The sequence below is a fragment of the Bubalus kerabau genome, chromosome 13, assembly GCF_029407905.1.
Source record: "Bubalus kerabau isolate K-KA32 ecotype Philippines breed swamp buffalo chromosome 13, PCC_UOA_SB_1v2, whole genome shotgun sequence".
Lineage (NCBI taxonomy): Eukaryota > Metazoa > Chordata > Mammalia > Artiodactyla > Bovidae > Bubalus > Bubalus kerabau.
The window spans coordinates 59,363,318-59,385,100 of NC_073636.1; the positions used below are offsets into that span (position 1 = coordinate 59,363,318).

General features: G+C 56.6%; 1 protein-coding gene across 10 annotated transcripts in view; it reads right to left on the minus strand.

The window, feature by feature from the left end:
* Positions 1–12,895, minus strand: part of RBM38 (RNA binding motif protein 38) — an 89,189-nt gene extending 76,294 nt beyond the window's left edge. For 5 of the 10 annotated variants that reach the window (XR_008701610.1, XR_008701608.1, XM_055544625.1 and 2 more), the window contains exons 1-3: positions 12,461–12,895; positions 11,576–11,705; positions 11,051–11,105 (exon numbers count right to left, since the gene is read on the minus strand). Coding sequence is in view for 7 of the 10 variants with exons in the window: in XM_055544625.1 (XP_055400600.1) it covers positions 11,051–11,105; positions 11,576–11,705; positions 12,461–12,697 (422 nt within the window). In the remaining 3 variants the exon portion in view is untranslated. The remainder of the gene's footprint in view (positions 1–11,050; positions 11,106–11,575; positions 11,706–12,460) is intronic. The other 5 variants (XM_055544627.1, XM_055544629.1, XR_008701609.1 and 2 more) reach the window with 4 other exon arrangements.
* Positions 12,896–21,783: the final 8,888 nt, after the last annotated feature.

The window sequence follows — 21,783 nt, forward strand, 5'->3', positions numbered from 1 at the left end:
GTCCCGCCGCCCTTCCATTTTGAAGAGAAGCTGCTTGGAAAGCAAAAGGGAAAATGTTCCCTCCTGGGAATCCTGCAGGCATGGCAGGGCCAGAAACTGGGGCAGCTGGGGGACAGCAAAGGGACAGCAATCAGGGCCCTGGAAGCCAGGTTCCCTCCCCTGCCGGGCCCTCAGCATCCGGGAGCCCTTGCTCCTGAAAAAAGACGGGGCTCAATGGGTCCCGGCCGCCCCCTTGGGAACACAGAAAAAGCAGAGAAACCCCAGTGTCAACAAAGCAGTGCCTGGGGTCCCCCAGACCAACCCACGGGTCAGCGGGACAAAGTCCAATCTCAATCTCAAGCCACTCTCCCTCTCCACATTGCTGGGAGAGAAAACCAGGCCACAGAACAGACGTGCTGTTTATGCAAAACTGTTATATTTATACTGAACGGTGATAATGTTCACTAAAAAAATCAAATGTGTGTTTAAACCAGTGCTAACGATGGGTGAAGTGGAATCGTATAAAACTGCCATTTTCACAGGTCCAAGAAGTTGACTGACAGCAACTTTATGTGGCCCGATGTTCTGAATGCAAAGAAAAGGCTGGGAAGGGGGTTGTGCAGGGGGTAGGGGGGCGGGCAGTTGGTGCATGTGGGTCTGAGTATCTCTGTGAGGCAAACGGACTCAAGGGCACAGTTAAGAGATGATAAGCACTATTTGCACCAGCCACAAAGGAGAAGCAACCCAAGCTCCCATCCAAGGATGACTGGGTTTCCAGACTGCGATGTGTGCACGCCAAGGAATGCTACTCTGCCATAAAAAGGAGTAACGCACTAACACACACCACCACTGCGCAGATGAGCCTTGAGGACACGACGCTGGGTGAAAGCAGCCAGAAGTCAAAGGCTCTGGACTGCACAATTCCACTCATGGAAACCTCCGCAGAAGCGAGTCCAGAGAGAAAGTGGTCATAGTGCAGGGGCTTCAGGAAGCAGGAGAGGGGAGGGGGTGCTAAGTGGTCTCCTCCTGGGTGACGCAGAAGTTCTGAATCAGATGGTGGTGATGAATACACAGCTTTGTGAAAATGCTTAATGCCCTAAAATGGCAGATTTTAGGTTATGTGTACTTTACCACAGGGTTTCCCTCGTGACTCAGCAGTAAAGAACCTGTCTGTCAATGCAGGAGACACAGGAGATGTGGGTTCGATTCCTGGGTCAAGAAGATTCCCCTTGAGGAGAGTGTGACAACCCACTCCAGTATTCCTGCCTGAAAAATCCCACGGACAGAGGAGTCTGGTGGGCTCCAGTCCACAAGGCTGCAGAGTTGGACAGGACTGAGTGACTAAGCACTCCCTCACACCTTACCACAAGAAAAGCACACACACACGTAAGAAGTGATCCTGAGCCAGGGGTGAACCGTCCAGTGAGGGCAGAGCTGAGGTGGGGATAGGTACCACAGCCTCGTGGACACAGCAACAAACCCTGCCCTAGGGGTAAGAGCCTGGGCACACCTGGCCAGTCCCAGAGCAGCCCCAGTTGCCCCCGGCCAGGAAGTTCTCACAGTGGATCCCCTCATCCCTGCTATTTCCCCTCCTAGGTGGCAGCACCCCTATGGTTGCCATGGCAACCCACTTCTGCTTGTCAGGAGGTCAGACAGCTTCCTGTAGGAACCTGCACACTGGCCCCAGGCCAAGCCCTCTCTCCCTTATTAGGGGTTTCTGCCGTCTACCCTCTCCTGCTTCTCTGGTGGGAACAAGAGCCCTGAACGGAGTAGGGCCTGGGTTCGAATTCCACCTCCGCCTCCCCAGGCTTCTCTCCTGTCTGTGGGTGTGCTCTGGGCAAGGACACAGTAGCGAGAAGACTACACAGCCCCTGGCCTCTCAGAGCTCGGAATCCAGGAGGAGGAGAGACAAACAAATATGCCAACCCACGAACCAGAGTCGGGAGTGGTCAGGGGAGGCTTCTTGGAGGAGGGGGCAGCTGCTCGAAGCCTGAGCTCCTGGTCCATCTCCCCCACTGGACCTCACATGAGTGGGTGGAGGCTCTACCAGCACCTTGCCCAGGCCCATGGATGGGGAAGGGGCTGGGCATTCGGTGCTGACACCAAGACAGAAGAGGGGCCTCACCAACAGTTCCATTTCTTGGTATCTAGTCTGCCTACAGGAAATTACCTAAGTATTTACACAGAAGTATATGAGGACTTGAGAATCCATAGAAAACACGTCCCTTATTTAAAAGGGTATGTGATATGAAGCATATGAGTTGCCTTTTGGGTCTCAGCTTAATAACTTAACAATTTGATAATTTAATAAATTTGTAACAATGGAAACAGTGCCATCTATTTCACAAGATTGTGATAATTTTAAAAGCTATCATATATTTAAAAAACCAGGCAGGAAAAAAAAAATAAAACAAGCAGGACAGGAACTAATACCTGGTCAATATTCTGCATCTATTTCTTGGGTATCCACTATGTGACAGACACTTTGTTTTAACCCTCATGGAGCACTTTTATTTTCAGTCTAATTATAAACTAAAAAAAAAAGAGGAGCCCCAGCTGTCCAGACCCCTCCCTAAAGAGAAGCCAGTGGAAACACGACGGAGCGGGTCTTGGTGCAGTGCTCCAGAAACCCCAGCACATTCCTGAGGGTGAGGTTCTGGAAGTTTTGGGCCCAGAACTTCTGGGCTCTGGGCTTCTGGGCTCAAACACAGAACACACAGGCAAGGACACCCCTGCTTCAGAGAGCAGACAGCCAAGTCTGATGGGGTCTGGGAACCTGCATTGGACAGGTCCCCGGGGATGCAGGTACACACTGCACTGCAGAAGTACCACCCAGACCAGGCACAAGCTGTCCGTGCAGGAGATGACAGGGCGCAGAAATGACAGGATTCTGGCCATGCCTGACACAAGGGTGCCAGCCAGGAAAGCCAGCACATGCACCAGGTTTCTGACACTCCGCACCGTGGGGACCACGGAGCTGCCCTGCTGGGGATGCTCAGACATGGTGGGTAAGCTTCAGGTTGGGAGGAAGGGGGGTTCCCATTTCCTGGCCTGCAGGGACATTCTGAGTCTGCATCTGTTCATCTGTGTCCCTCAAGCACCCTGTCCCACCCTCCACTCTGTGAAAAGCCAAAGATAATATATGAAGCATTTCACAGCCAGAAAATAGGTGCTGATGTTGCCCCATTTCTCAGGAAAACTTAGGCTCCAAGAGGCCAAGGGACTGGCAGTCACACAGCCAGGAGACAAGAGCAGGGCTCTGCTGCTGCGCAAGCCCTGCAGAGTCAAGGGGGAGGAAGCTATGGCGCTCCCCCCAGTAGGGGGCTGGGCCCCTCAGATCTGCATTCAGGTTACAGAGTTTCCACGAGCCTCAGTTTTCCCATCTTTAAAACAGGTCTGGCAGAAGCTGACCTCAGGGCTTGAGAGCAGAGATCTTCTACCAGACCAGCATTTCTCAGCCACAGTGACTTCAACCCCAGGGGCCACTCAGCATGAATGTGACATTTCTGGTTGTCACCTGGCAGGTACAGAGTGCCACAGGTGGAGGCTGGGGACACTGCTAACATTCCACAGCACACAGGATGGTCCCCCCACAAAGAATTCGCCAGCATCATGCTGGGGTCAAGACCTGATGTAAACTACAAGGCAAAAGGCTGATACAAGGAGTTCTAACCACTGTCCCAACCAGAAACCCACACAGGGGGCTGGTGAGGAGGCCAGGTGGGAACCAAGGAGCCGAGCTGGCACATGAACACACTCAGGAAGGAACACACACACACATATATGCACCCACCAGAATCTCCAGTGAGAAGGAAAACCCAGCCAAGCCAGCGGCTGGCCCTGTCTGAGCACAGCCCCCTGGATCCCTCCCAGGCCTACACATCACGAAAGGGGGGCGTCTTGGACACCGCACCAGGACACAGGGTGCGTGTGCCCAGTGGGTTCCTCGGCACCCCGCCTGCCCCTCAGAAAGGTCAGCTACCGCTGGCCTCCACGCACTCCATCTACAGGCTTCTGAAGAGGGCACAGGCTTGGCACGTTCTGTCACCAGACTGGACATGCTTCTCTGTGCACAGGGCCTTTGCACCTGCTGTTCCCGCTGCTGCCAGGCTCCTTCCCACAGCTCAATCACCTCCACAGAGGCCTTCCCTGACCACCACCCCCTCACCTCCTGCCCACCGCTGGCCATACTTCCTTCCTACAGCCTCAAACCACTTTGTCATCCACCTGTCTTCCTAAGGGCAGGGACATGGCCTGGACCGCTCGATCCCCAGCACCAGCTGAGAGCCAAGGGCCTTGCTGGCACTGGGTGGAAAAGGGGCTTCCTCCAGGGCCCCGCTGCTTTCTGGGCTGGGAGTCTCGGCCCTTGGAAGGCAGCAGAAGCAGCAGCCTGACCTGGAATGGCCACTAGGGCCAGCACAGCTTTGCTCGGCAACTCACAGCCATGAACCCTGGGGAGGCAAGAACCACAGGCTCCGTTCAAGTCTGACTCTGCACCTGTTAGCCTCAGTACTGTCCTGGGGGCTGGGACTGCCCCCTGTCCGTACCCCCAGGGACCTCAGCAGCACCAATGACCCCTCCTCCTTGAGCCTGAGGAAGGGCAAGAACATCCCACCCAGCCAGGATGGACAGAAGGCCCTCCCAGCCAGCCCCATGGAGGGCAGACCAGAGACCTGGAGGGAAAAGCAAACTAGCAAGCAGGACAGTTAGTGGGTCAGAACCTAAAAATCAGGTGACCCAACGCCTAGGCCAGGACCTGGGCAAAACAAACCCACAAAACCCCAGATTGTAGGAAGTGGAGGGGGCTACAGCTGGCCAGGTTCAAAAGGCCAGACCATCCTGGAGGGGCACATGCTCAGGTTGAGCAGCCCCTGCTGAAAGGGCAATGGCAGAGATCTCTGCCTGGACCCGCACACCCAGGGTGAGCAGTTCCCAGCCAGGAGTGACCCAGCTCTCTCGGGCCGATGGAGACCGGGGTGTAGGACTGAGAACCCCGAGTCTGGATCTCGGCCACAGCTGCCCCAGTCCCTCGGCCCTCTCTGGCCTGTTTCCCTGTCTGTAAACCAAGGGTGACACAGAGCGCAACAGAGCCTCCCCTGGACCCCCGGAGGCAGAAGTCTAGGGGTCTGATCAGCAAGGTCTGGGGACTCCTGGGCAGGCAGGGGTGGAGGGGGGCAGCTGAGGGAGCTGGCGCCAGGAGACAGACGGCCTCACACCCCACACTCAGAGCGAAACTCACAGCGCAAAGGGATGGGTTGCAGTCCCAAGCGCTTACTCTGTGAACGCACGGTCACCCTCGAAAATAAAAATAAAAAAGGCAAATGAGCCCATTTCACTTTTTCTGTTCTCTGGAGGTTTGGCCTGATGGGCTGGAGAAGTTGGCAGCTGCTGGGGTACAACTCAGGATTCTTAGGTCGGGGAGGGCCCCCCAGGACTTCCCAGAGGGGGGCCTCCAGGCTCTCTGTGGCCACTGGATCAGAGCAGGTGCAATGCGTCTCCTGTGGGGCAGTGCCAGGCCCTGGCTTGGCCTCATCACCAGAACCTGTCCAAGCCCAAACACCGGCTCTTCCCCTCAGATTGCAGCCTCCCCTCACTGCCAAGACCAATCGAACCGCCTTGAGCTCAGGCCCAATGTTCTGGAATCCTCTTGGGATTCCCTTCTTTCACACGTTCTTTAAATGTACTTCTTTAAATGTACACAGAATCCCACAACTCCACACCCCTGTGCTGTTCCAGGTGGCCACCATGCCCCCCGTGGCTCAGGCCCACCCGGCAGCCAGAGAGGCTCTAAAGATGCAAGTGACTCGGCTCTCACATGCTCAGGGCCCACGGTAGCCCCACATGACTCAGAGTAAAATCCAAACGCCCCCACTGGACCACTAAGGCCCTACGTGAGCTGAGGCCACCATGCTGGGTCCATGACTCCCCTCAATCTCCCACTTCCTCCCACTGGTCATACCAGCCTCCCGTCGGCTGCTCCCTTGCCCCCAGGAGCACCAGTCACCACCTCTGCCAAAGAAAGTCCTGTAATCACAAGCAGGATCAGGGCTCCCTTCATCCCAAGCTGCCACAAACCAGCATACGTCCTTTGAACAAACTGAATGAATGAGAGCAGGGCTTCCTCCCCACCCTCGACGTGGGAGGGGTCAGGAGAATGATCCAGGTGCCCCCCCAGCACTCTGCAGAGTGCTCGTCACAACCACGCAGCAGCCAGGGAAATGGAGACTTGAAGAGGAAAAGGTCATCACAAGAACAAGGGGTCACCCAGGCAAGTCGTGGGGCTCCCAGGCTCCTCACATGGCCTCCTCGAGCTGCAGCATGAAGGGCCTGGCCCACCTGGGAGGCCCTCTCCCACACTCCTACCCACCCATGGGGCCAGGATGCCCGTGTCAGCCTGAGCGTGGTCAGGCCTCTGCCCTGCAGCCCTCAGTACAGGGTCCCTCCTGCCAGGGCCAGCGTGGCTGGCGGGGAGCTTGCCCTTGGACGAGAACCCAAGAACCACCCGGAGGCCGGTGTCTGTTACAGCAGACGGCGACAAACAACAGGTGTGCACGGGCGCCCGGGGGGAGGGCCACGCGCCGGCCCACGCCTCGCTCCAGTGAGAGCCAAACAGGAAGCAACGGGGTGGGGAGGGGGAGGACCACCCCAGACACCCTGAAAGTAAAAACAAGCCATGTGATGCCACACGGGGAGGGTACAGGCTTCCTCTCTGCCCCCCTGCAAAGCCTCCATTCTGACCTCACTTCCTGCCACACCTCCAAGGTGCTGGTCCCCCACCCCCTGCCCCCCACCCAGGTGCTGACCCCTATTCTAGGCACTGCAACTACCCCTGGCTTTATTTATGTCATATCATGAGATAACAAGGCTCTCCAGGTACAGTACAGGAGGCCCCCTGCAGTGTCCCCAGTGGTGATGTCTCATAACACAACATGCCACCAAGCCCAGGAGTCCATAGCAGGCATGCTGCTCTTAGCTGGCTCCAGGCCTTGCTCTGATTTCACCATCTGGGGGTGTCATAGGGTGCAAGTCTATGACTGTCATACTCGCAGATCACCCTCCCTACCCTTACATCACGACACAGGCCTGTCCTGCCCCACGAGGCCCCCTGCCAGCCAGCTGCTCTGTCCAGCTGCACCCATCACATGTGCAGACGGATTTCTAATGGTCTGGCATCCCTGCCAGAAAGTGAGACAGAGAACCAACCACGTCTTTCAAAGTATCCAGCAGGTGTTCAATAAATACCTGACGAACAAAGCATTCTGGGAACAGCTCATTCCCTTCTGCCCAGTCCTGTGTGCTCCATGCTTTTGAGAAACAGACATCATCCTGTCACCCTGTGGCCCCCCATCCCGCTCTGGGGATCCAGGCACTCCACTCAGACCCCCTAGCCGGGCAGGTACCCACGACCTAATGACAACAAGGGCAGCGGGTCTCAACCTGGGCACTGGGGACCATCACAGAGACAGAGCAGGGGCTCGGAAACCTTCAGCCAAATGGAGTGTGCAGGTGCCGAGGGAGGAGATCCTGGTCCCTGGTCAGTTCTGGGGGTTCTGGCTCTGACTTGTCTGAGAGCTGGCCAGACAGCAGTGCTGGGGCCTCGGGGAAGGAGGGAGGGTGTTGGAGCCCCCAACTCAGGCTCCAGTGCCTATGCCATGCACGTTCAGCTCTGGCAAGTTTCCCTGCACCCAGCACCTGCACAGGTGGAAGGGGCAACAGACTGTGGCCAAGTCGCTGTGAGATGTCACTGTGCACCCGTCTTTCTGTGGGCCAGGCCCTCACTGCGCGGCCCTGCACACAGGCACGGGCCCATCCCCACTCAGCCCTGCAAGGTGGCACTGACACAGTCCCCACCCTGCAGAAGGGGAGAAGACCCCGAGCCTGGTCATGCTCCCAGGGCCTCGCTCTGGCACGAAGCCTATCTGACACCCAGTGGCCACTGGACCCTGTCCTGTCATCTGGGCCTAAGGGCTTGGCTTGCCCCCAGCACTGAGTGGGGCTCATGGTGGACAGGTATGAAGCCCACAGTGAGGCCCCCTTAAGAAGCTGGGGCGGGGGGAGATGAGCCTAGAGAAACAGGTAACCCTTCAAAAATACCCCAAGGAGAGGCTCTCAGCGTAGTTGGGCCCAGGACACACCTTAGCTCCTACCGGCCTCAGGCCCAGCCTGAACAGACAGCTGGCTGTCAGACAGCCCTGACACCAGCCAAGAAGCCCCTTCCGAGCCAGACCCAACGCTCTGCCTAGACCCGTGCCTGCAGGCTGCTGACTGTCCCACCCGGTGGGACGCTCGGCAGGGTGGTCTCTGGCTGTAGTTGTCTCCCTGAGACTGGCACTTGCCACCTCCCAAAGAAGTCTTCTCCAGACCCAAGCCTCAGCCATCATGAATGTGACAGAAATGTCCCACTCAAGGTAGACCCTGAAAGACCCTGTTCTTGAAGAAAAGATAAACCAGGGAGGAGGAACCCAAGCAGAAAACAGAACGTCAAAGTCCTTTGGCAAATCTTCCCACACCGACCTTTATGACCCGGCCAGGCGAGGATTCCGCAGTGGCTGAGCCCGGGAGTGGGGGTCTGGGGTCTTTGGAGCTGCCCCGGGCACAGGAGTGGGGCTGGAAAGCCTGGGGAAAGTTCCGCTGGGCAGGAGAGGGGTTAACGGGTTCGCAAACCCTGGGCTGCCCAGGCCTCCCTGCCAGCCTGGAGCTGACACAACTGACCGCTGAGTCAGGCCCGACCGGGCTCCCGGGCCTGATTGTTTGTAAAGACAAAAGGGACGCTGACGGCCCAAGTCTCCAGCCAGGCGGGCGGGTGCTGGGAGGAGACAGCTGACTCCGAAAGCCTGGCCGAGGCCCCCCTGCCCCTGGGTCTCAGCGCGGCCTGGTGGGAGGCGATCATCCACCAGCTGTTGGAAAACGCAGAGCTGGACTGTCCCTCCGACTCCTTGTCCCTGTTTGTCGACTGTCCTTCCACCCCTTGGCAACCAACAAATAGAGCCTCTGCATCATCATGAGTCTTAAATGGTCGGCCAGCAGATTCAGTTACAAAACATTGTCGCCGGCACTCAGGAGCACGTGGCAGTGAAATCAGAGTGACCCCTGACCACCCTCCCATGGGCGGCGCTCTGAGGACCGTGGGGGAAACCATCTGGGCACCCTGCCCACCTCCCACCCCAGAGAGCAGGGGCTGAGAGCACGGGCCAGAGCCAGCTTGTGGAGGTTCAAGTCCCCTCACTTCAGCCCGTTAGCTGTTTTTAACCTCTCTTTGCCTGTTTCCCCACCTATGAGGGAGGGATGATGTCCGTACCAACCTGAGAGAAGTGCCACGAGGGTGTGGGGCACCTCGCCCCGTGAGCCAGCACGGCCTTGTGCGCTTATTATTCCCATTTTACAGATGAGGCTCAGGAAGAGGTGACATCACTTATCAAGGAGGACCCCACTGGTAAAGTGACAAAGCCAGGATCTGAACCCAGGTCCACAGGCTCGAGTCCCAAATATCAGGACTCTGAGACTCAGTCCCAGAAGCAGCTGTAATGGGTCAGAACAGAGCCCAGGCCCAAGCAGAAAGCCATGGAGGCATTTTAAGCAGAGGAGAGCTGCGTGTGCTCAAGGTTCACGCCTGGATCTCAGTGCTAGCCCCTGTCCCAGCCCCTGCCCCAGGAAACAGAACCAGGACTGTGAAAAGTGAGGAACGCCCTCCCCGTGTGGCCTGAACCCAAACAGGAAGAACTTGGGTGACAGAAGGAAGATGGGGGTGTCCCCAAACACCTTCAAAGACGCCTACAGACACAGATGAAGCAGATCCCAGGGTGGGAAGGAAACCAGAGCCCCCTGCTCCCGGCTGCCCTCCAGGCTTCCTCCCAGGAGGACACACAAGGTGCTGGGCTCACACACGGTCTCTGACCCACAAGCGGGGGAGGCACTGGACAGCCACAGAGACTGCCTGTCAGGGCAAGGAGCCTCGAATCATGGCCAACCTGCCCAGGCCGCCCGAGCCCAGCTCCCAACCTGCTCCAAAGCCTGGTCCACACCACCCCAGTGAGCCAGGTGAGCAATCAAATCAAGACTCTGGGGCAGATACACACACACATATTTGCAACTTTCAACACAAAACACAGGGCCTGGAATCTGATCTCTGATAAGCTTAAGAAGTTCTACCATCCTAAAAGGGGCTCCCTGTTCTATAAATGGGCCCCCAACACAAACCCCTCATCGTAATCAGCACATTCCCCACACCAGGGCACAGAGCCGACATCAATCATGGGGCTGAGAAGTCGGCCAGTACGGCAGGCTCCTTTGTGCATCTAAAGTGTGTGTCCTTTCCCAAGCAGCTGCCAGGCCTTATTAGATGCTTTAAAAAAAAAAAAAAAAAAAAGAAGGCCCTTTTCGGGTGGAGGAGGGTGGGACACGCTACTCCAAAGCACGTTAGACAGAAGGCCCACAGGCTGAGCCCACTTGGGCGGAGACATCTGGCCCTAATCCCAGCTCACCTGCTGCAGCTTCACAAACACCGGACCAGTTGGCAGTGACCTGCTGCCGCCATCTGTTGGGCACTGGAGCAGGTCAGAGAGGCGCCCTCAGAAGAGCCTGGCCAGGTTCCTGGTCGGCAAACACTTCCAGCATGCTCACCTACCTGCCTGGCCTCCACCCACAGAACTCAGAGGTGCTACCACTACCCCATTTTACAGGTGAGGAACCCAAGGCACACAACCAATAAGGGGAAGCCAGGACCTGAATTCAAGCCCACAGGCTCCAGAGTGCATGTCCCCCATCTTTCTTCAGTGTGGCTTTTGCCGGGGCAGAGAAATGCAATCTGCCTTCTCTCCCTTCTCCCAGCTGAACCCCTCCCACTCCCACAACACGATCACGCTTCTGAAAGACTGGAGCAAGTGAAGGGTCTCAGACAGAGAAAGGGAGCTGCAGACAGTGCCACCGATGTCGGGGGGTCAGCGGTCCTGGGGTGAGAGGCTCCCTCACACCGAGGGCCACCTGCACGGGGAGACCCAGGAAGCCCACGGCGCCCTGGCCTAGTCTCCAAGGGCTGTGCGCCCCCTAGCCCCAGCCAGCCGCGTCCACTCACCCATAAGTCCGCTGGATCAAAGTAGGGGGCACCTGCTGCACACCGATGGCAAAGCCTAAAATGAGAGACCAGTTAGGGAGGGGCCCAGCCTCACCCAGGGAAGACCCCCACAGCTCTCCACCTCTAGTCCAAAGGGGTAAACAGCTTCCTCTCCCCTCCCGGACACCTCTACCTGAACCCCAGAACTCCCAGCCAAAGGGGGCCCACGGAGCTGAGGGACAGCAGCCGCTGGGCTTGCGCTCTCCCGAGCTCCAGCTCTGGGACCCACTTCCTCCCTCCGGTGAGGACAGCTGACAAGCGGGTGACCTGCCCTCCTTGCCCTGTCCCACCGGCACACGCAGCCTGAGGAAGGGGTTCGACTTCCGAGCTGGGGGATGACTGCCCTGTGACGGCTCTCTTGGAGCACATGACAGCCAACTGCTACTCCTGGAGCAGGGCGGGGGGCGGGCGGGGCGGGCCTCTTCCACCCCACAGATACCGAGGCTGAATATAGCAACCAGAAGCACAGGGAAGGAAAGCACGCACTCTCACCCGTCTGGAGGCTGCGCGGCTTGGCACCCAGATAGGCCAAGTTCACGTTTGCCTTGCGACCATCGATGTTGGGGTTAGGGTCTTTGCAAGCCCTCTCTGCGGCTGCCCGATCGGCCATGGTCACCTGGAGGAGCACAGAGGCATCAGGGGCTTCCCCGGAAGGCGGGGGAAGCAGAGACTGGGCTCTAGAACCCAGGCACCCCGGCATTCACTTCCCCTGACCCCAGGTGCCCGCTACCCAAGGCATCCGCCCAGCCCCCGTCCAGCCTAGGCCCCCCTACCCCAAAGCTGCCCCTGGACCCCAGCTCCTCCTTCCGAGTTCAAGTGCTAAGAAATGCGGCCTTGAAGAGCAAAAACAATGCCCGGGGACTACAGCGAAACCCGAAGGGAGGGAAGGGTCTGGCCTGGCCTACCCGGCCCGTGGGAACCACCAGTTTCCTCACGGGAGGGGTTTGGGGACACCCTAGTTAGAAAAGGAGTAAGAGAAGTGTCTTCAGGCCGACTCGGACTTAGGTTGTTTGGGGCGTCTGTGGGAGTTGCTGGAAAATAATACACGGGTTGTTCAAAGGCTCCTAGCCCCAGGGTGAAGCCCTGTTCCTCGCTCGCTTGTTGCTCCAGGAAGTGCCGAAAAGTAGCCGGCTGTCCCCAAAACCCCTCCACAAACTTAGAAGAGTCCTAATTGAACACAGCGGCTCTCCCTTTTAAGCCGGCGTGGCGTGGGGGCAGGGAGACGGGGGCAGGACCGGCTGCAGCCCGAGAAGGGTCAGCAGGTGCCGAGCCGGCGGGAGGCGCCCGGGACTGGCGTGCGCCCGCCGCTTGACTCAGCGCCCCGGCCACGATAAGTGCGGGGCGGGCGCTCCCGGCCGCGGGGCCACTTACGAAGCCGTATCCGCGAGACTTGCCCGTCTGGCGGTCGGTGATGACCACGGCCTCCTCGATGTCCCCGAAGCCCTCGAAGTACTTCCTGAGCGAGGCGTCGGTGGTATGGTAGGGCAGGCCGCCCACGAAAATCTTGGTGAACGTGGTGTCCTTCTGCGAGCCGTGCATGGCGCCGGGGGCGGCCGGGGGCCGCGAGAAGCCCGCGCTCGGGGCGCACGGCGCGGGCTGCAGCAGCATGGGGGGCGCCCCGCCGCCTACGGACCCGGGCCGCGTGGGGCTGCGCTCATTGGGGACGGTGGGGGTGCGAGCGGGGCAGCAGGGGCGCCGGTCTAGCCGCCGGGCCCGTCCACGCGCGGGCCGCTCCTGCCGTGCGCGCCTCGCTGCGCTGCGCTGCTCTCCAGCCGGCGTTGCGAGCACTCTGCGCCTCAGCGACTGCCCCTCGGGCTTTGTAGTCGGCCCCGCCCCCGGCCCGCCCCGGCCCCGCCCTACAAAACCGGCCCCGCCCCCAGCCTCAGCCCCGCCCCGCCCCGGGCGCGCGAGGAGCGCCGGGAAGCGTAGTCCAGGCCCCGCCCCACCGCGCTGCACGTGCGGTGGGGAAGCACTTGGAGCAGGGCGTGCACTTGCGGCGGGGGCACATCCGGGTTTTCCAGGGCACCTGTTCCGTGCTCGCTGGGTTCCGGGCTCCTCTCCTCGTGGAAAGCACAGTCTAGCGAATCAGATGTACACGATTCAGATCGTGTTTAGTGAGTCGGCGTTTCTCCCAGTGCTACCTCCAGTACAACACGTATTGAAGGTGAAGTGATTTTTGTCTTTACGCAGAGGTGCTAAGTAGCTTCAGTAGTGTCCCACTCTTTGTGACCACCACGGACTATACCCTGCCAGGTTTCTCTGTCCTTGGAATTCTCTAGGCAAGAATACTGGACCATGCCCTCCTCCAGGAGATCTTTCCAATCCACAGACTGAACCCTCATCTCTTATGTCTTCTGCACTGGCAGGCAGGTTCCTTACCACTAGAACCACCTGGGAAGCCCTGTTTTCGAGAGTATAGGTGTGTATGCGTGTGTGTGTGTGGTCTATATACATGAAAATAATTAGTTCGAGGAATTTTAGAGTGTGGGTGTGTGATCTATATAAACGAATATAATTCATTCAAGGAATATTTATTAGGGTGTGGGGGATGCAGAAATGCACAGAACACACTCTAGCCCCACCAAGCCGCTATGAACAAGACAAATAAACGGGTTCAGTTCAGTTCAGCCGCTCAGTCGTGTCCGACTCTTTGCAACCCCATCGACTGCAGCATGCCAGGCCTCCCTGTCCATCACCAACTCCTGGAACTTGCTCAAACTCATGTCCATCGAGTCAGTGATGCCCTCCAACCATCTCCTCTGTTGTCCCCTCCTCCTGCCTTCCATTTTTCCAAGCATCAGGGTCTTTTCCAATGAGTCACTTATTTGCATCAGATAGCCAAAGTGTTGGAGTTTCAGCTTCAGCATCAGTCCTCCTCCCAAGGAATATTCAAGACTAATTTCCTTTAGGCTTGACTGGTTCGATCTCCTTGCAGCCCAAGGGACTCTCAAGAGTGTTCTCCAACACCACAGTTCAAAAGCATCAATTCTTTGGCACTCAGCTTTCTTTATAATCCAACTCTCTCCCATCCATATGTGACTACTGGAAAAACTATAGCTTTGACTAGACGGGCCTTTGTCGGCAAAGTAATGTCTCTACTTTTTAACTATACAATATATTACCCATTAGGAAATAAATTATGGTGCTGCCATCCAGGAGTGGCCAGAGTGGTCCCCAAAGCCCCTATGATAAGGTGACTAGGCAGGGGAAGTAATTCTGGCCTCATCAAAAGTCCATCTCAGTGCTCGGGATTCCTCCCTCTGTCAGCAACCTCTAGGGGAAAGCAAACATAAAGGGCAGTGCTATTCTCTTTGTCCCTTCCCCAACCATAGGGGCAGGCCCACCCCTGGGACTCTGTAGCAAGACCTGCTTCAGAATTGTCAAGGCTGCTTGTTCAAAGTTACTAGGAACTTCCTGTCTGACCAGAGCACTGAACCCAAGGCCCCCGCACCAGCATCCCCCACCAGTGGGTCACACGGCTATGCAGAGCCAGGCCCTGAGGGTCTCAAACCCTCCACATGTCCAGGCACCAGCACTGGGGTGTCCTGTGCAGTGGACATTAAGCCATCAGCCACTGTAGCCACCTGACTACACCCTGAGGGGATTCAGGTTGGGGGGGCGGGGGGCTGGGACAGGATACTGATCCTAGATGGTTAAGGTGCACATCAAAGGAATGATTTCCATAAGCCCACACTCTTGCATCTTTGCAGGCATACGAAAGTGCTAAATTCATTAACTTGTCTGGTTTTTCTTTAATTCACAAGAATCCTTTGATGTTCGACTTTTGGGTTTTTGTTACAAAAACTCCCTGTGTCCTGGCCCCTCCTTTACCGCTTAGGAACACTCTCACGCTTAGGAGCACTCTCTCTGGGCTATCCTAGAAACTGCTTCCAGGGTTTGAGTCTGCATAAAGCCCACTGAATAAAATACAATCCTCAGCTTCTAGTTGTGCACCGTTTTTAAAGTTGACACTGCTCAAAGTGGGGTTGAGGGGCACAGGAAGGCAGGCGAGGTGTTTACTAGTCTTTGCGATTATCCAGTACATTCTCTGTCAGGCTATATTTGACCCCGGGCCCAGACCAGCTGTGCCTGAAGCCCCCCGACTCCTTAATCCCACTCTCCCCCAGGCACCCACTGTTCTGATCCTTGCTTTCCCCAAGACGCCCACCTCAGCCCCCTGACGCTGAGAATGGAGCCCCCAGTCTTCACGGAGTCCCCTGAGGACACACTTTTCTGACTCCCCTGATTTCTCGTCTTGTCCTCGGTGTTTCCTCCAGCTCCCCAGGCCCACTCCTGCCTCAGGGCTGTGTCACACCACTTGCCCTTTAGCCTGCTCTTATCCCTTCATTGCACTTTTCACCTCCCCAAACTCTGGTCCCCTATTCGCGAATTTAAGTTTTCTCTCGCCCCTGCGAGGTGGGGCCTTGGATGTTTTCCTCAAGCTGTATGGTCTGGCAAGCAGAAGTCCCCCGAGGAAAGGTTTGTTGAGTGAATGAATGCATGGTGGAAGGAAAGAGCCGAGAAGAGCTCTGCACCAGAGAAAGGACTCTCAGCGCACCCTTGGAAAACTTTGCTCAAGTGTCATCTACACTTGTTGGGCCAGGGAAGACGGCCATCTTGCAGCCGCGCGTCACGTTGGATACCTTCAGCCGGCCTCAGTTTCCCCTTCCGTGATTGGGCCTCTAGGGGGCGGGGGCAGGGCGCGGGCGGCTAGGCCTACAAGTCCTACAAGTCCCAGCACCGCCCGGGCCTGTCCCACCCCGCCCACTCCGCGCCCCTCCCGATTGAGCGGCCGCGCGGGGAGGGGCGCCGCAGGGAGTGAGGCTGCGCCCTGGGCGGCCGGCGTCTGCTGAGCACGTGCTGACGCCGCGGGATCAGAAGGGTTCAGACCCCGGGTCGTCGGCCGCCCTGGGCGGGAGCCCGGCTTACAAAGGCAGAGCGCGCAAAACCCATGCCCGACGTTTTCCGCCCGTGTCCGGCAGGATCGCTGCGGGCCCCTAGCGCTCCCGCCCTGCCCGGAAGAGGGCATGGGGCATCTTTTTCTTAAAAATTCTGATGCCCCGCCATGGTTCATTCAGTTGTTTATCCTCCGGTCCCTAGGTTTCTGCGTCACCAATCTCTCCGCCCGTCGAGTGGCCCCCTGTCCCCATGTGTCACCCCCTTCTCCCAACACGTACTTATTGATCTGTTAGATGCCGGGCAGGGTTCTAGACCCCAGGAAGACTGCAAGCAGGAAACCAATAATGTCCCCCACTCCCTCCACCCGCACACAAGTCCAAGCTTACGTTTTAGAGAGAAAGTGAATGAATGAATACTATATTTACTTTTAGGTAAATTTTTCTAGGCAGGTGCTGAGACAAGGGCAAAGAAGAGTCACAGGTGTTCTCTAGAAGCAAGTTAGGACTCTAGGGGATTGATGAAAGCCAGAGCCATCGGCGCACAGGGCACAGGTGACCGAATGTGAAAAGTCAGAACAGGAGGAGATCCAGGCGTCATCACTGATGCAGTAACCTCTGAGTGCTGGGCACTTTTATGTGGCTAATCCTACCACACCACTAATAATAATAAGGGTCAAGTGTTTTAATGCCTGTTGGGGTTAGGTCCTGAACTGGGTAATTTATATATTAGAAAGTGTGGAAGTGAACGTGTTAATTGCTCAATCATGTCTGACTTTGCAATTCCATGGACCATAGCTCTCCAGGCTCCTCTGCCCATGGGATTTCCCAGGCATTGTGAGGATACTAGAGTGGGTTGCCATTCCCTTCTCCAGGGGATCTTCCCTACCCAATGCAGGGTCTCCTGCATTGCAGGCAGAGTTTTTGCCGTGATTTAACCTCCAAACACCCTTTGTCACAGGGAGGGAACTGAGCACTGAGTGACTTCCCCAACACTACCCAGAGCAGCAAATGGCTGGCCAATCCATGATCCTATGTGTGTCCTCTCACAGCCTTTAGAGAAGGCCTTTAATTTTTGTTTACTTATTTCTGCCTTTGCTGGTCTGCGTTGCTGCACAGGCTTTCTTTAGCTGTGGCGAGCAGGAACCACTCTCTAGTTGTGATGTGCTGGCTTCTCATTGCGGCCACCTGGGCTGAGGTGGTGGTCCTGGACTCAGGCCCTTCCTCTGGAAACGTTGGCCCTTGTCTGAGGCCATGCCTGGGTGTGGGTATTTGCTGTGGGTTGGATTGTGTCCCCTAAGAATACACTCAAGTCCCTGGTACTCATGAATGTGCCCTTATTTGGAAATAGGATTTTTGTACTATCATCCACTTAAGACGAAGTCATATTGGAGTTGTATGGGGACTTAGCCAATGACTGTTGTCCTTATAAGAAGGCTATATGAAAACTCAGACAAACAAGGAGAAGGCCATGTGACACCAGAGGCAGAGAGGTTGGAGTGATGTGCCTGCAAGGTGAGAACACAGTGATTGGTGGCAACCCCAGAAGCCAGCTCTGAAAAAGGCATACTGGGAACAGAGTTCTCTTTATGAGTGCCTTAACAGGGAACACGGCCCTACCGACACCTTGCCTTTGGACTTCTGATCTCCAGAGCCATGAGAGTAAATTTCTGTTGTTCTAAGCCGTCCAGTTCAAGGTCAGACGCTGCAGCAGCCCCGGGAGACCAGCACAGCTGGAGGGGAGAGAAAGCCAGAGCTCCAGGTGGGTGGAATCATAGCCGTGGGACTCGTGGTTTGGAATGACCGACCTTCAGAGTCACACAAGGGTACTGGGGCTCCCTAGGGTCATTCCAGGACTGGGAAGCACTCCTGTACCTCCCTGGGCTTCAGCTGCTCAGCTAGGGAAAAGTCCAACTAAGCATCCTTTTACTTAGAACATTGCCGGTTTATATCCTGTCCTGTTCTTCCCTGCCCAACCCACTCTGCGAATGAAACTGATAGCACCCACCTCCCCTGCCCACTCCTGGCTGTCTCCTGAGTCTGGGCCCTTGTACTCAGCAAGCAGTCAGGCTGGGACCCCACCTCCCATCCTCACCTGCATCTTGGAGGCAGCATCTGGCTGCAGCCCCAGGACCCACACAGACCCTCTGTTCCCAGCCTGTCCTAGAGGGCAGCCAGCCTGGTATTTGGATATGCTATCACTGAACTAGACGCTCCCAGGGCCTGGGACTCAGACTCCCTCCAGGCCTCTCCTCCAGCATCCCTCAAAAGCTCCTGTCCCTTCCCAACCCTACTTTATACATGTTTGCTTCTGTGTGAACCATCTCCCCACCAGAGGGTGGCTCTGGGAGGACAGGCTACTGGCTACTTTGTTCGGTTCCATGTATTCAGGGCCTGGCACGTGGAAGGCACTCGGTAAAGATGTGCTGAGTGGAATAACAACTGTGTGACTGAACACATTCCAGAGGACTGAGATCGGGGGCATGAAGGGATCCCCAAAGCCTGTTTATCTTAACGGAGATGCGAGCCACACGATGTTCCTGTGGAGTCAAGCCTGGGCAGTCCCATCTCCATCTCAGAGCTGGGCTGCAGCTGAGGGGCAGGGTGCAGCCACCTGCACCCCCTCCCCCACCCAAACTGGGGGCCCAAGGAAACTTGAAACAAAAAACTGAGGCGGGGAACCAAAAGAGGAAGCACAAGAGAGGTTTGCACGTCATTCGGGCATGGATTGGGCCCTGCTGTTTCAACTTCAGAGAGTAACCTGCCCCCTGGGCTCCTCTGGTCATCCCTGTCAATTAGTGGAAGTCCCTCTCCCTTCTTTTCGGGCAGAGGGCAGGCTGCACTGCACAGAGCATAGCCACCACCTCTCTGGGCCTTAGTTTCCTCAGCTCTAGAATGGGCAGATGACAGTAACTTCCTCCTAAGTCTTCAGCGAGGCTGAAATGGGATCACGCACAGAGTGCCGAGCTCATCATCATACCGAATGTTGTTGTTCAGCCGCCCAGTCGTGTCCGATTCTTTGTGACCTCATGGACAGCAGCACGCCAGGCTCCCCTGTCCTCCACTATCTCCTGGAGTTTGCTCAAACTCATGTCCCATACTGACAACTGCAATTTTGGCTTTTTCACCAGGCATGCCTCAGTTTCCAGGCTACACAGGCCAGGTGAGGAGGTGGGCACCTGGCAGTCCTCCCATGTGTGCTCCTTCTGTGGCTCCTCAGTGCCCAGGGACAGTCCCAGATCTCTTCGCTCAAGATGCCTTCCCTGCCTACCAAAGCGGAGCCGAAGAGCCCAGCCTCCCAGGAAGGCTGTGTCCCCTTCCCAGGAGCCTGCAGCTGTGTGGGCCATGGTGCCCCTGGGTGGTCTGCTGAGCCCAAAGGACCCTCCTCAGACAGATGATCTTAGACACTTAATAAAATGCCTAGAAAGGCAAAGGAAAACCATCATACTAAAACACAGCTATTAAAATAGTTAAAAGCGAGGAATGTGTGTGCTCCTTGACTACACCAAGAAACGACATACAGCAGGGGCGCTGGTGAGTCAGCAGTTTCGAAGGACAAATGAGCAAGTCCCCTGTGTCAAGATGTCAGTGGTGCCCTGGGGTACAGGGCATCCATTGTTGGGTCACAGCTGCTGCTGGGGGGCCCTGGCCCAGGTTGTGACTCATCTGTGCCTCAATGTGACTCTGGTTGCTAAAGATGAAGACTTTCCCCTTGCAGTTCACAGACCCTGAATTCTACCTGGGCGGGGGGGTCTGTGCATGCGTGCTAAGTCACTTCAGTCGTGCTAACTCTTTGTGATCCTGTGGACTGTAGCCCGCCAGGCTCCTCTGTCCAGGCAAGACTACTGCAGTGGGTTGCCGTGCCCTCCTCTAGGGGATCTTCCCATCCCAGGGTTTGAACCCACATCTCTTATATCTCCTGCATTGGCAGGCGAGTCCTTTACCACTAGCGCCACCTGGGAAGCCCATGGGATCTGTGGGTCCCAGGTAAAGACCACTTTGCTTTAGTTCCAGTTGCTGCTGTCACAGAGGGCCCACACTTTTTGACTTAAAGCAGCAGACATTTCCTCTCTTAGAGTTCTGGAGGGCAGAGTCCAAACATGTCTCACAGGGCTTAAGTCAAGGTGTAGGCAGGGCTAGTCCTTCTGGCGACTCCAGGAAGGAATCTGTTTCCTTGCCTTTTCCAGCTTCTAGAGGTTGCCAGCATTCCCAGCTGCCAGCTTCCCCAGTCTTTCTCCCACTGCATCTCCCTGATACTCTCTCCCTTCTACCCACCTCTTCCACAGTTAGAGACCCTTGCGACTCCACTGGCCCCCCGGAAAATCCACCATAAGCTCCCTGTCTCAAGGCCCAGCACCTCGGGCTCATCTGCAAAGTCCCTTTGCTGTGTGAATGGGCATGGAAAGCAGTAGGAACCTTGGGGACTGATGACGGTATGTCAGTGCATACCTTGCGGCACCGCCTCTGTCAGCCTTCTAAGAGCAGCCGCCGCTGGGGTGAGGATGTGGATTAAACAGCCAGTCTCACCGGGAAGGCTACAGGAGTCTTAGATTTTTTTTGCATCCCTCAGGCCAGCAGGTGTGCTGGGAAGCCTGTCCTGCCAATGGGAGCCCCCTTTCCCAGGATGGTGTATGGGTAATCCCCGAGCTGAGAGCGGTCTGCGAGAATCAGTGCAGGGATGGGGGCCAGCCTAACTCTGCAGCTGGAGGGAGGGTGCCCACCTGCCAGCAGGGGTCTTCTCAGTGAGTGCCAGGGTGAGACCCTGCCCCAGGCAAATGCAGCCCTACTCTGCACCTGCTCTGGGGGCCTGGGAATGTGTGTGAAGGCTCTTGTAGGTGTGGCATGAACATGGGGTGTATTCCAGAGGGGACACCTGGTCATACGGCTGAAAGACACATGGCTACCTGGCAACACTTAGCTGAGGGCGCTGGGACAAAGCACCACAGAAATCTATTTCCTCACACTTTTGGAGGCCAGGAGTCCAAGATCAAGGTGTGGGCAATGTTGGTTCTGTGAGGCTTCTCTCCTTGCAGATGGCTGGCTGTCTTCTCCTTGTCGTTACATGGTCTTTCCTCTGCGGTGTCTGAGTCCTAATCTCTTTTTTTAAGGACACCAGTCATACTAGATTAGGGCCCATTCTAGTGACCTCATTTAATCCCCTCTTTGAAGACCCTCTCTCCAATCCAGTCATAATTGAGGTACTGGGGGTTAGGACTTCGAAATACAATTGGGGGAGTGGGGGACAATTCTGCCCATGACAAATACCTCCTTTGCATCTGCAGGCGACTAAGTTGTTAGCCTTCAGAATCGTGCTCAGGGCCTTCCCTGCTACTCAAGGGCCCTCACTGTGGAGGTCGCAGAGGCCCACAGAGGCAGCCGAGCAGTGGTTCATGTCAGGTGAAGTCCAGAAGCCGAGGAGCCTTGAGGGAGTCTCTGGGCCTTAGCACCAGAAAACACGCACTGAGCTGAGGACAGTGGGAAGCAACCTGCTTGAATGCTTCCAGGCATTCTCTCTCAGAAAAAGTCAGCCTCCACCACACTTCTTTAAGGGCAAACCCCAGAGCCAGAAAGATCCATGAGGGAGTGGAAATGATGGTAAACACAGTGCCCGAGGTATTCTTGCCTGGAAAATCCCATGGACAGAGGAGCCTGGTGGACTGCAGTCCATGGGGTCACAAAGAGTCAGACATGACTAAAGTGACTGAGAACCCACACACGGTGCCTGATAAGGTGCCCAGGGTCAGCAGGGGCTGGGGTTTGACTCCACTGTAGGCAGTGAGTCCTGGGCAATGAGTAGCC